Here is a 13,878-nt window from a genome sequence, read left to right as displayed (position 1 = left end):
ATAAAAGCGTCAGCTAAATGAAATGTAATGTAATGTAATGTAACAATCGCTTATATTTCAACATGATTGAGCCACAGACTGTTTTTGGCTTCCAAAAAAAGGCTTCATAACGTTCACAAACCAACAAGTGACGTCACTGCTAGTTGCTGTTTGGATTAAACAGACAAATGATGTCGTCCTGCTGCTAAAGCGTCAGATCACAAACACTACCATGTGTCATATATATATATATATATATATATATATATATATATATATATATATATATATATATATATATATATATATATATATATATATATATATATATATATATATATATATATATATATATATATATATATATATATATATATATATATATATATATATATATATATATATATATATATATATATATATATATATATATATATATATATATATATATATATATATATATATATATATATATATATATATATATATATATATATATATATATATATATATATATATATATATATATATATATATATATATATATATATATATATATATATATATATATATATATATATATATATATATATATATATATATATATATATATATATATATATATATATATATATATATATATATATATATATATATATATATATATATATATATATATATATATATATATATATATATATATATATATATATATATATATATATATATATATATATATACGGAGAGGACACGAAGAAACAACTTGTTGTGTCACGTCCTGTAACTGGGAGGACTTGTTGTGAAAGGCCTGCGCCGATTACTGTCCGCTTGTGTAATGGCTTGTTAAAAGCACTTTGGCTCTTAATTTGATGACGGCAAACGTGTTTTTCTCCAAAGGCTGTTGTCACTTGGACTGAAAATGAAGAAAGAGGAATCCAATTATGTCAGTGTTGGCAGAGATACTCCTGCATGTTTTGAAAGAAGGTCATATTAGCGGCGTATTAAAACACATCATGACTGTCTGTGTGTGTGTGTGGGGGGGGGGGGGGGGTCAGGAGGTTGACAACGCAGGGGATATTTTTAATAATAGCAATTATAGTGTATATGGGGGAGCATGGGGAGGATGGGGGAGGGCTGCACCTCTGAGCCATTGTTGGCGATAATGACATCAACTGAGCTCTCTCCGGAGTGTAGTTGTGTGTGACAGAAAAATAGATAAGAGCTTATAATTACATACACCACCCAGGGAGGGAAGGAGCAGAGAGGAGAGATAGACGGAGAGATAGAGGGACAACTAATCTGAAAAATGAAGAGTAAACACAGGAACGTGTGAGGCTGAAGAGGGAAGATGAAGCACCGAATACATACAGCATCCTTACATATACACATACCGTGTTAAGGGTAAAGTTATGCATTCTCAAAACACATAAAACATGAAGTGAAAGGATGGAGGATAGAAACACACACACACACACACACACACACACACACACACACACACACACACACACACACACACACACACACATATGATACACACACAATGATATAACAAAGCCCTCTCGCTGTAACCCTCCCGGCTGATCCAAGACACTGATGCTGATGAGATGCTGGAGCTGCCGCCCTTTTCTCAGGAGAGATGGGATGAAGGAGAGGAGGAGGAGGAGGAAGAGGATGAGTGGACGACAAAATGAAAAGGAAAAGGGCAAGGAGGAAGAGGAGGGGGGAAATGAAGATGTAATAATGTTGATTTACACACAGGGAGATGTCTGTGAGCAAAAAAAAAAGAAAAGAAATATGAGGGACAATAAAAATGTGATCCATTCGAAACAGGAAAGTCAGTCTGTCAATACCAATAACAACCAAACATGTTGTTAATGAAATAGCTTGTCGTGCAGGGAAGTAGCAGAGGAACATTTTAGTGCTGAGGTGACATGAGGCTCTGCCCTCAGGAACATCACAGGCAGCAGTGAAATCATGGGATCGATAGAGGGTCTGGTTTCCGTGCTGGTGGCCACAGGACTTTACAGACTGAGACCGCAGGAAGCCTCGGCTTCCACTGGACCTCCGTGAAAGGCTCTGATGTCATTTATATCTCACATCACACACAGAAGGTGAGCCGCGCTCGCAGGCGCTCTGACCACTGCTGCGGTTTGAGGACTGTCGCTTCCAATGAACTGCCATGAAACTTTTGCTTTTAAAGGTCCAGATCAATATTGTAAAAAGGAGCAGATGAATACAAGCAGCGCTGTTTCCTGTCACCATGAGAAGAGTCCACTCAGAGGGAGGACTTTGGGCGAGAGAGGGGAGTTTTTAATCATTTCATGGTCAGAAGAGTGCAGGAAAATATTTCATTCATGACCAATGAAATCACTGTCCTTTCTGGTGATAGGCAGAAAAATCCGGAGCAGTTCTACGACAAGGCTTTCACCCAGGAGGAGAGAACGTCCTTGTGCAGGACCGACATAACTGCCACAAGGAGGGTTTAAGGGATTTATAACCACATCTTTGAGTGTCTCTCTATAAATAAATTAGGATACATATTCATATGATTATGTACCGTATATACTGTATTGTGCACTCTGTCTAACTGCAGTGAATCTAGTGGTTGGTTGGTTTTTTTATGGTTGTATTTACTTATACAAGTAATATAGGTACCAGTCTCATCTGAGATTTATATCAATCATCTCACCTGATTCTCAGCCAAGGATGCAGGATTTCCAAAACTACTCCTTTAACGACATTCACAAATAAAAAGCTTCCGTACATTAAAAATGACTTATGTTAATGTAATTTACACACATCTCATTCACAAAAACGTTTGCTTTGTGGCTTTGGCCTTTTCCTGAGTAGGAGAGACAATCTCAGTGTTCTTTGACACCAAATGATACAGCAGTGCTTGATCAATACTGACATCCTTCCTTAATGGACCGCTCCTCCCATTTTCATGCAAGTTCACAGTGATTCAACAATACACATGTTGGATGGAGGTAAGTGCCAGAGGAACACTCATTGCAGTGGCAGAAGGCTCCATCATGCAGTGTCTCTCATCCCATCACCTGAACTCTGGACACACTTCTCATAAGATTGTCTGCACTCATTAAATTATTATTTTGTGTCTGTTTTGCCTTTTTCTGGTAGTTTAGATACAACAGCAGGGGACGCTGCAGATGTGTACTATGAAGCCCAACAATTAGGATTCACTTTAAGCAACAACCGACAGTGACGTCACCCATCGGTTTGTGAACGTTATGAATCCTCCAGTTCAGATTCTGTCCGTCACCATCTTTGCTAGTTCAGAGCGGTTCGGAGCAGGAAGTGACCATATTTGGACGAGCTGGGGGAGGAGCCAGCGGTGGATCTGACCGATCTGATCGGAAACCTGACGATACTACGTCCCGCCCACCAATAGCTGGAACCTGACTGCACCGCAGGCCTGTCAATCAAACAGACACGCCCCCAAAAACAGGTCTTCTTGAATCTTCTTTTCTAATGAATGAGGGATTATTTTCAGATGGACCTCCAGAAAACTAAGAAGAAGGAGTGACTTTAGCTAACAACACCGAGAGAACTGATGGACACATTTTATTCACTTTGGATTTGATGAGAGAAGTTGAATGGGAGTCTATGGAGCCGGAGGCTTTTTGAAGCCGGAGGCTTTTTGGAGCCGACCTCTAGTGGCACTCAGTGGTATTGCAGCTTGAGACACTTCTGCATCTCATTTTTCAGATACCGAAGCTACGAACACTTTTATATCCAGTCAATGGTACACATCTGTTTACAGGGGTTGATACAAAGAATTCTGGGAGATGAGAGAGGATTACAAAAGTTCAATTACCATTAAAAAAAAAAGTGTTAAACACTCCACTAAACATTATATTGTAGATGAACAGCAGCCCCTCCCCATGACGTCCTTCCAGGACAAAGCTGGTATAGATCATGGATGGGTGTAAAGTCATTCAGGGTATGCAAAGAGGGAGTTTTCCCTCAACAACATGTGAAGGAGGGTGGATCCATAAACCTTCCGTGTCCCTCCGACTGACTTTTTAACGGCGCCTCTTCACTCGTTCGACGCCTCGCTGAGAACACCAGCACAGCGTCTGATGCCCTGAAGGCCTCTGCTTAATAGTGTAACTATAATGACTTTTTCCACATAGCTGCCTGCTGCCAGTGTCACCTTTAACCCAATTACTCCATTTGGCTTCCACTGGGCCGCTGTAATTATACTTCTGATAATGTCAGAGAGATTTTTCTCCTCACACAGGTGTCAGTGGTTGTCCAGGAGAAAATGACCACTTTGTGTGTCCATATGGTCCATGTGTGATGCAGACATTAAGTCTGTCCTCACTATAAGGCATCAAAATCAGTAGAAGAGGCTTTTTTCCTAATATGACCCTCCCCCTCCTCACGTTGGTTACTTTGTTTACTAAAGAAGTAACGAACCTTCTCATCTGGTATCGAATCAGTTCAGTTTGACGCCCTGTCTCACCTTAAATAAAGACAAAACTCCACTAACATCAAAAGAAATAGTGATATTGTTATGAAATATAATATACGGCTTGTTAAACTACATCCCAGCCGTGATTCTGATCCTCATGATCACCATCATGGTAAATCTGTGCAAACTTTAATGGACTTTCTGCTAAAATAAAGCTGTGCTGTTTTGTTCACCTCAGTTTGCTGCTGAACGGCTGCTTTTCATTCCCACAGCTGGGATCTCAGTGAAAGTCAACAGTTACGTCTTGGCTGTTGTCAGGTTTTTGTCACCCAAACATCATCTGTGAGTAAAGAAACGGCACTCAGTCGCACCGCCACACAATCATCAGTAGAACTGGACTGAATTGGATTGATTTGGACTGGCTAGGCTAGGCCAAATTTTCAAAGCCTTTCAGAGGACAGATTAAAGTCACTTTCCTGTCAAAAAATAACTTTCTTATACTGTTAGGAAAAATCACCACCCTCAGTCAACCATAACAGCAGAGGAGGAATACAATAATAGATGCGCCACATGGATTTAATAAAATACTATTAATAAAGTACAATAACTGAACTGGATGCATAAATCCAGGTCAGTCACACAAGATCTCATTAGTTGGCTTTTGTAACTCAGAAATATACTGTAGATCTGCAGACGTCATGATCAGCTGGAAGAGTTCACTGCAAAACAGAATTTGAAGAACTCCCTGAGAAAAAAATAAAAGAGGAGAAAATGATAATAAAAGAATACTACAGCTAACAAATGAATAAATGATTGGGAAAGTGTAATTATGAGCTGGCCAAACACTTGAAGAAGAAAACCCAGATTATGTCAGTGTCTCTGAAGTCATAAGTGCATCAAGCTCTAACCCCCACCCCCACCTAAATACCTCCAAGTAGGAATAATTTAACACGGCCTATCTTGTCTAAGCCCATGCCCTCAATTCCCGTCTGTCCACCGCTTTATTAACTTCTTATTTTCTTGTTTTTGAAGGACAGGTCAAAAGGATGTGTGCTTGTTGACTTCTGGTTGCAACATCTGTCAGCAACACTGGAAGCAAACTGCCAGCAAGACTGGCTCGGAGCCTTTGGCCAAATCAGGTCTGTTATAGCTCCGGTTCAGATGACTGTGGTCGCCTGTAGGTGGAGAGAAAATTCTACAAAACTCCTCAGGAGACCCTTTCAAAAACCATTAGACAACTGTGACGGGGTTGCAACTAAAAACAGCTACGTTTTTAAGAAGCTGTCTTTTCAGAGGATTTGTATTTTTTTTTATATTCTCAGACACAGACTGTATTCTGCTATTCTTCCATCTCCCTGTTCTCCCAGGGTGAGAAAGCAGTAACTTGATTTTAAATAACGGCTTGAACCCCGAGGCTCTGAGCTTTGAATCATGCACACAGAGTGGAGTACTCCAGAGAAGAAAATACAAGTCACTTTTTGAAAAAAGCATCTGTTAGATATAATACATTTATTTCGGAGGATACAGTTTAACAATTATGTTTTTTTATTTCTTATTTTTTACTCCTCCTAAAGTGGTGTGAACATTTATAAAGAGTGCAATTATTCTATATGACATCACATATATGGGAGTAAATATACTTTGGAGTAGAATTTGCATATATTCTTTTGAAAGTGCTTTTCCAACTAATGCTTTCCTTCAAAAGTAAGGTATGCATTCTGTTTTAAGTTTTGGGAATCAGTTGGTTTAAAGAAGTCTGAAATTACATATTCTTATGAAATGACTGTATTCATAATTCTGAAATGGAGCTCTCTTGTTTTGATTGTTTCTGTGTTATATTCATTTCAAGTACTTTTAGTTTATTTTAGATAAATATTTGGAGATGTTGTAGTTATTATGAGACTAATTCAATCTCTTACCTGTCAGTAATATTGTTCTGCTTTTCTTAATAATGTATTTTATATATTTATTGATGTCCGTTCTTTACTTTTCCTTGGAAAGGCACAGGGAGCCTTTATACTGTGAATGATTTGTTATTGTCAAAGCTTGCAGTAAAGTTACGCTGATGCTGTTTGTGTTACTTCTCAACAGAGCGACTATGCAACACATAACGCGCATAAGAACTACTGCATCGGCATCCAGGGTAACCTCCCCTGCTTCTCACAAGCTCAGGTATCATCTACAACAGCTTTTACAACTTGTATTCACTACATGGTTGAGAAATCTTTGGTGTGATGAACTAAATAATGTAGAATTAACATAGTTTCAGCAGTGTTTGCAGCTCAGGAAGGAAATACAAGAAAATGACATGTTTTTCTGATAATTATAAATATATGGTATGAAATTAAATATAATCGCAACATAATAAGAAGCACCTGATGAGCTTCTTGTTGCTCCCTTTGCTGTAAATAGCCATTATCCAGTATGATGTCAAAGCCTGACTCCAGTAGCGTCACAGACTGAGGCTGACACTGCAGTCTGCACTATGTGAAGTTTTGCAGCACACGCATTATGACTTGGGACGGAAATACAAACATCTTCCAAAATAATAGCTCTATAAATAAACTACATGTCATGTATTTGTTTTTGACCTCATGGGCTTGTGCGAGTTGAAACCATTATTGTCTGTGAATTGCTAAAAGCAAACATCAGCTGGGAATAACTCTGTTTATGTAGCCCATATGCAAAACAATACACTGTCCACAAGAGATTTCTATCTGAACTTGCAAACATCTTTCCAGGCATCAATCACTCATGGGGGAAAAATACCAACAGCCATAAACAGCCTTTCTGTCCAGTGTAGAATAATGGTGAACTTCCTTCTTTTCAAGAGCGTATGAAGGGGAGGGGCAGAGTGAAAATGACAGAAGGGAAAGGAAGATGAAGTAAAGAAGTGCGGGTGTCTGTGCCTTTAAGAGTCCTCAGGCCAGGGCCGAATGTTGGGAAAGTCGCCCAATGCTTTTCTCATGACCCCTGAGAGGAGGCCTTCTTCCTTCTGGATCCATGGATGGAGATGAGAAGTCACAGAAAACCCAGAAAAGGGACACCCAGCACATACAGTGGAAATCATGGCTGGCATCAGGCCAGTTGGTGTATCACCTGCACACAATCATCCGATTGCTGCTCCTGATATCAGTCACAACAAATTCCTGGATTCATGCAAGTGTCAGCATCCACACTCCTCCATGTCACAAACATAGTTACGTTACTCTTATGCCACTTTCCCACTGTTCATCCCAATTTGAGACTAAAAATATGACTGCAAGTAGACACTTAAAAATAGTAGTAACAGTGAATGTGGGGCAGGAGCCATCAAACCTCCAATGGTTTGCTTGAAAATGGTCTTAAGGGGTCAATGCAGCCCCTAAAAGATGCAACTAACACTGCGGTGCTCCACATTCTTTAATCACAGCATTAACCCTGTGAATGTAACTTTAATTAAGGTGATTTAATTAGATTAAGGTTTTCATGACCCCAGAATTAATTGCAGTATTTGTAGATTGAAGCGTCTGTCTGAAGTGACCGTTAACATTTTTGGGGGGAAATTCAGACCAGAGAGATGCAAAATGATCACAGAGACTTAAAAAGACAAGAAAAGATACATGATTACAAAGAAATGCAAAATAACAAACACAGGGACAAAAATGACCACAAAGAGATGCAAAACATCTACAAAAGATGCAAAACAACTCCAAGTTCTTCAAAACAACCGCAAAGAGATTCAAAACAACCACAAGGATACAACAAAAAAACAGAGATGCAACACAACTACAAAGAGACACGCACCCACACAAAAAGAGGCCACACAAGAAAACCACAAAGACAAGTTTTTCAATGTGCGCCATGTGTACTATGTAAACAACTGAAGTTAAAAAGCATAGTAAAGCACAGATTGTGGATTTTTCAGATACCTTTGTGATGTCTCTTTCACAATGACAACTCTCTCATTCGCCATGACTATGAGATTGAACCTGCACTAATCTCCCTCCAGGTTCTTGTTCTCCTTGGCCATGTACAGAGAGCCAGCGGTGTAAATACACAGGATTACAAGAGGCACTGCTGCACTTACACGGACCGACGATTGGACGACAACCTGCCTCGCCGGAGAGGAAAAAGTGCACTGTTGTATGTCGTCATTACGTCCTGATAAATCCCTCAATCTCCCTCCTCAAATCAAAATGGCACCAGTTGCTGGGGACACGTACATGAGGAGTGCGGCCTTCAAACTGCTGTAATCCCGGCTCAAAGTGGAAAGGGGCTTGGCCGCACATCCATTTGGTATTATTCTAAGGAATAGGCAATTAGAGATAAGGCAATAGTTGTAAGTTGCATGAGCCGCATTCCACAGTTCTGCTTTTCGTCTTCATAAGGGAGATGAAAAAAAAAACATCCCCAAAAAAAACATGCACCTCAGGTCAGGTTACCTGGCACCGTGCTAGTGGCAGACTGTTGCAGCAGCTCCCCCCTGAGAGCCCCCCTGCTGTAGTGAAGGAAATTTCCCCTCGGGGATTAATAAAGTGAAATAAAAAAATAAAAAAAATGTAAAAAAAAAATGCATTTGGGTAAATTGTGTTGTCACGGTAACAACAGGGATTAAAACAAACCAATGCTGTTCTATTGTCAAATAAAGAGTGTGCCTGTATACCAAGCTTCAGTACATGCTATCTTATTATGAGGGAGGGATCAGTGCCCCTGTGTTAAAATAATACACGTTATTAAATATAATTCTTGCAACCCTCTCATTCACCACTATAAATCACTGACAGTCGCCGTAGATAATCAGCAGTGGCAGCGCAGCCACCGCTGCCCACAGGAGTCTTTTGAAGCTTGTATGGACTGACCTTGTTAAATAAGTAAAGTCCATTGGGGGACCCACCTGGAAAACAAATGAAGATGTTCTTTTGCCTGATGGTGTGTCCAGAATACAAGAGTAATTGCCCAACGGTGGAGAGATACGGCATGGTTTATACATCGTTGCCATGAACAACTGAGCAATAATAAAGGACGTCTAGCTTCAAGATAAGTGTGTGCTAGTGTGAATGCACCACTAAAACACAGTGCCAGTCGCTCTTTCCATTGCACAGTTCAATTTATTGGAGCTCTGGGGCATCTAAAATAGTACAATTTGTCCAGGTTTCCATTTGGGGGAACCAAGTGTCAATATAATTGCGGACATACTTCAAACAGACTTCAAAGAATTAATTTATGTCAAAGTGTAACAGGAACTCTGGGTAATGTGTCCCTAAGCAGGCTGCCTAGAAAACATGAATGCGAAGGGCCTGGACCACATGATGAGCACTTCTAACGCACATTTACCAATAAGAGTGAAATAATAGGGAAAGATTAAACCCTCCTAAATGTGATTCATGTGTTAACCTCATGACAGGACTTCAAATTAATTTCAGCAATTACAATACAGTGCATAATTAGGTGCAGCGCCTGCACAACCTAAGCTAATGTAATGAAATTAGCTGACCCAAACATGACTTCGGTGAGACAATCTTAATGGGTTCATGTGATTGAGAAGCACTGTTAAACGTTGGGCTGGGAAAGCTTAATATAAAAAGATTCCAATGCTGGGAGGAAGCGGAGAATTTAGGTGTCAGATTTAATTAAGAAAAGTAACAATGAATTAAACAGAGGACAACGTTCAAGTTAACTGACGTCGGCAGACCTGATTGTGTGCAGCTGAAGTGACCCCCGAATATTTTGTCATTTCAGCTGTTCCTGCTTAAACCAATGTGTGTGGGTAGCATGTTCCTCCCTAAACATTGTACCAGCACAAAATATATGTCACATGTCTAGATTCTGGTCCAATTGGCACGGTAAATATAGGAGAAAAATGTGCTGTATATTCAATGCATATCTGATTATTTTTGCAGTTTATGAAACAGTAATTTCCTGGTCTGGAACCGTGAAAGGCAAATCACATTGAAGAGCATCTCTGAGAGTCCCAGGTGGTGTCTGGTTTTGTCCCACCAGCCATCCAAGGTCTTTAAATTGTTCTAATGCAAGACAAGGAAATGCAGCCACGTCTCACATTTAAGAACCCAGAATGATTGTTGGACACTTTGGCTTGAAAAATGTTAAAAAATGATGAACCATTGTGCAGGACAATGAGCACAAACATCCAGCCGCCGTCATAAAGAACCGTCTTCAGCATGAAAGAGATGATCCGACCTCCACAGATCTGATCTGATCTCAATACCATGGAGTCAGTTTGGGATTAAATAAAGAGACAGAATACACTGAAACACACTGCAACCAACCAGGACATCACCCGGTTCGGTTCTGAAGCCTCGGGTTCGGCATGTCGGCCGTTGCCATCTTGATATTGACTAAAGTGGAGACAATATTATGCACAAGCTGGGGGAGGAGCAAACGGAAAATCTGACTCAGAACCCGGAGACACAACACCCACGTACCTACAGTGGAAACCTGACTGCACCGCAGGCCTGTCAATCAAACAGACACGCCTCCAAACATACTGCTTGTCGAAGCCTGATATTTAACTAATGATGGGATTATCTTTAGATGGACCGCCAGAAAAATCATAAGAAGGAGTGACTTTAGTGAAGGACATGATCATGACGCAAAATCTACTGACTTTGTATTTCATGAGAGGAGTTGAATGGGACTCTATGGAACGAGAACCTTTATGGAGCCAGCCCCTAGTGGTCCTCTGTGGTATTGGACTTTATAGCACTTCCGCACTGGCCTCACTCGTCAGACCTGCAACCTACGTCCACTTCTATATCCAGTCTGTGCTTGAGTCTGACAATATTCTCCACTGCTCTTATGTTGGACTGAGACACAAAATGAGGACTTTTCTGTTTAGCGGAAGGACGTTGAGGTTGAGCCACAACAGGGGCGTTAAGGAGAACACAGTTTTCCTGTTGCTCCCGGCTGCAACACATGAACACTTCCTCTCCGTATCTTGACCACTGGGTGTTTTCAGGACACACCTGCAGGCCAATTGATGGTCAGTCAAACACTGAGGTCAAGGACGGTGGTGGTATTGTCCTGTGACAATGAATCACAGCCTGCTGTTGAAACTCCAGATTAGTCAGGAAGAGACGCTGTGAACGATCGCTCATCCGACTGCCTCCAACCACAGCGTCATCTGAAGGGTCTGGGTGGTAAAATGGAGGTATTGTTCAGGTAATACTCCTCCCTCAGGGAGATCCATGTGAGCCTGAGATTGCCAGTGTCCGTGGATGGCATTGTTTTGGCAACAGTGCTGAAAAACGCATAGGGGCCTTGGACAGCCGAGAGCAAACTCAGGCACAATGTGGAGCTCCCGCTCGCTTGAATGTCTCACAGGCCAAATGAAGTTCCCCAGCCTGTCTCTTGGAACTAATAGGCACTCACCTGAAGCGGATGGAGCTCCCTCGTCCCTAACTTAAATGGATATCTCCTGTTTTCCGGTATGAGAACAGGGCAGTTCGTGAGAATAGTCCACGGCTGAAGACAAACTGAATGTTTCCGGCGTCCACCGCTGCCATTGACAAAAATGTATCTTCTGTTGATGCTGACAGTTAAATTGAGACAAGAGGGATGACAAAAATGATGATACAAAATTCATGAGCAGATGAACGTACCTCAACTCCATGTTGCTATTTAAGGAGAATGATCTTCTATTATATCAGAATTGTGGGATTTTACTTGACCTCCAGTCGCTATCTGATGGAATACAAAACTCCCCTTAAAAATCTATCTTTTAAAAAGATCTTGATCATTTTTCCCAGTGAAATGTAACGTGATGCTCCCCTCTAGTTAACGGCATTAAATGAAGAATGAATCATTTAGAACTTCTCATCCTTAAAACGTTTGCAAAACACTCGTGCAGCTGTACCGTGCCCCAATTTCTAAATCAAAGCGATGGAAGGGGGAAAGTAGGCTGCATGTACTGTACAGCTATCCGTGAAAGTAGGAGTTTAATACGTTGCTAGAGAGAGTGACGGCTGAGCCAATGTTGCAGCAGCTATAAAGGGATTATTCTTCCCTGGAAGACATAATCATGTGTAACACACTTGTTTCAAGTCCTCTGAAAAACAAACAGGTGTTTCAGCTTTAAATCCAGCACCTCATCCACGGCACACATTCAGCAGAGAACCCACAGAACCAGACCTCTTCTGTTATTCTGTTATAGTTATTAGCGTCGCAGTCATTTGTGTAAGAAATATCTCTCACATACTGAAGAGCAGAATGTCTGAAGATCTGCTAAAATGATAAAACATGTACTTGTGTCATCCTCTCACTCTCAGACAGCTTTGATCTGCTTCACTGGATGAAAATGTGGTTTCAGTGTCAGAATCAGGTGAAGAGGAGATGAATGAATGTCACCTTGGGAAACATTATAATAATTGTAGGTCCAATATTTGCATTAATATAAAACATGTTTTAAATGTAAAGTTTTGAGAAGTGATTTCGGTTGTTTTTTGTGAATTAAAAAATAAACATACTTCGAGAGATAGATAAGTGCAGATGTGTGAGGTAAACTGACCTGAGAGCCCCCACAGAAAGGCAACAGAGAGCACAGTAAGTTTCCTCCAAGTAGTGCAGACCTCCATGGTTCCCCGTGTGCTGATGTCCTTCACCCGGCTTTATACGAGCTCTGGTTCCGCCTCAGGCAAAAGCTCCTGAAGTCTGTCAAGTGCTTCTCCCTCCAGCTCTCAGCGGGGAAGGTAAGGTGCACTTCAGGTGAAGGAGTGCGGGCGGCGTCGTGTCCCCGCGTCGCAGGAGTCCTCTTCTCCGACTTTGTGGAGGGACAGGAATAATAAAATGTTGGATCACCACTCCGACACTGAAGCTCCTCCGCGACTCTTCTTCTCCTCTTCCCAACGCTGCGACTGATATTCCCTCCGAAACGAGACGGCGGCGAAATACAACTCTGCAAGTTGTCATCCCGTGTCGTCTCCCGAGAGCGGTGTGTGTGTGTGTGTGTGTGTGGGGGGGGGGGGGGGGGGGCATGACACCTCAGGTGCTGTAAAATAAAATCCAATTTCAACCACAGTTTCCGATCTTGGATCTTCAAAATAAGGGACTCTAATCACGAGCACAGTCACCTGAAAATGTCACTTTTATTTTGAAAGCAACAATCATGACTTTGCTCCGTATTTATTTGAGCTTGGAGAGTTACACCTGTTCTCTGTTCAACGTCATGTGGAGGTTAAAGCTACTTTTGAAACACAACTTTGGATATAATTTAGACTAAAATTCACATCATGAACATTCCCTTTTTTTATTTTTTTTAAAGAAACCTTCCTTACGAACGCAGAGAGTTGTAACTACAAACCGACAGTGAAAAAAGGTTAGGATTTATAGCCCACCCCCAAAATATGTTAGTTCAAATAAATCAGTTGTAAAACTTAAATTTTATGGCTTTTTAGCTGAATATTCAGATGATTATTAATGATTGTCACAAAACCTAAAAAAAACACTGTGTTGGAAAATCTAAT

General features: G+C 40.7%; 2 protein-coding genes across 3 annotated transcripts in view; one reads left to right on the top strand and one right to left on the bottom strand.

Annotated features, from left to right (window-relative positions):
• esama (endothelial cell adhesion molecule a) overlaps positions 1 to 13,329 on the bottom strand; it is a 68,319-nt gene extending 54,990 nt beyond the window's left edge. Inside the window, exon 1 of the mRNA XM_069713716.1 lies at positions 12,924 to 13,329. Within this exon, the coding sequence (XP_069569817.1) occupies positions 12,924 to 12,990 (67 nt within the window). The 5' untranslated portion in view covers positions 12,991 to 13,329. The remainder of the gene's footprint in view (positions 1 to 12,923) is intronic.
• Positions 1 to 13,878, top strand: part of fez1 (fasciculation and elongation protein zeta 1 (zygin I)) — a 249,455-nt gene that overhangs the window by 75,345 nt on the left and 160,232 nt on the right. The gene's annotated exons all lie outside the window — the stretch shown is intronic.

This window comes from Brachyistius frenatus, unplaced genomic scaffold, assembly GCF_029030835.1.
Source record: "Brachyistius frenatus isolate BFR_SWC_R1_liver_20210118 unplaced genomic scaffold, ASM2903083v1 Contig_121, whole genome shotgun sequence".
NCBI classification, from domain to species: Eukaryota; Metazoa; Chordata; class Actinopteri; family Embiotocidae; genus Brachyistius; species Brachyistius frenatus.
Note: the sequence above shows the minus strand (reverse complement) of the source record. Positions and strands in the feature narration are given on the sequence as shown.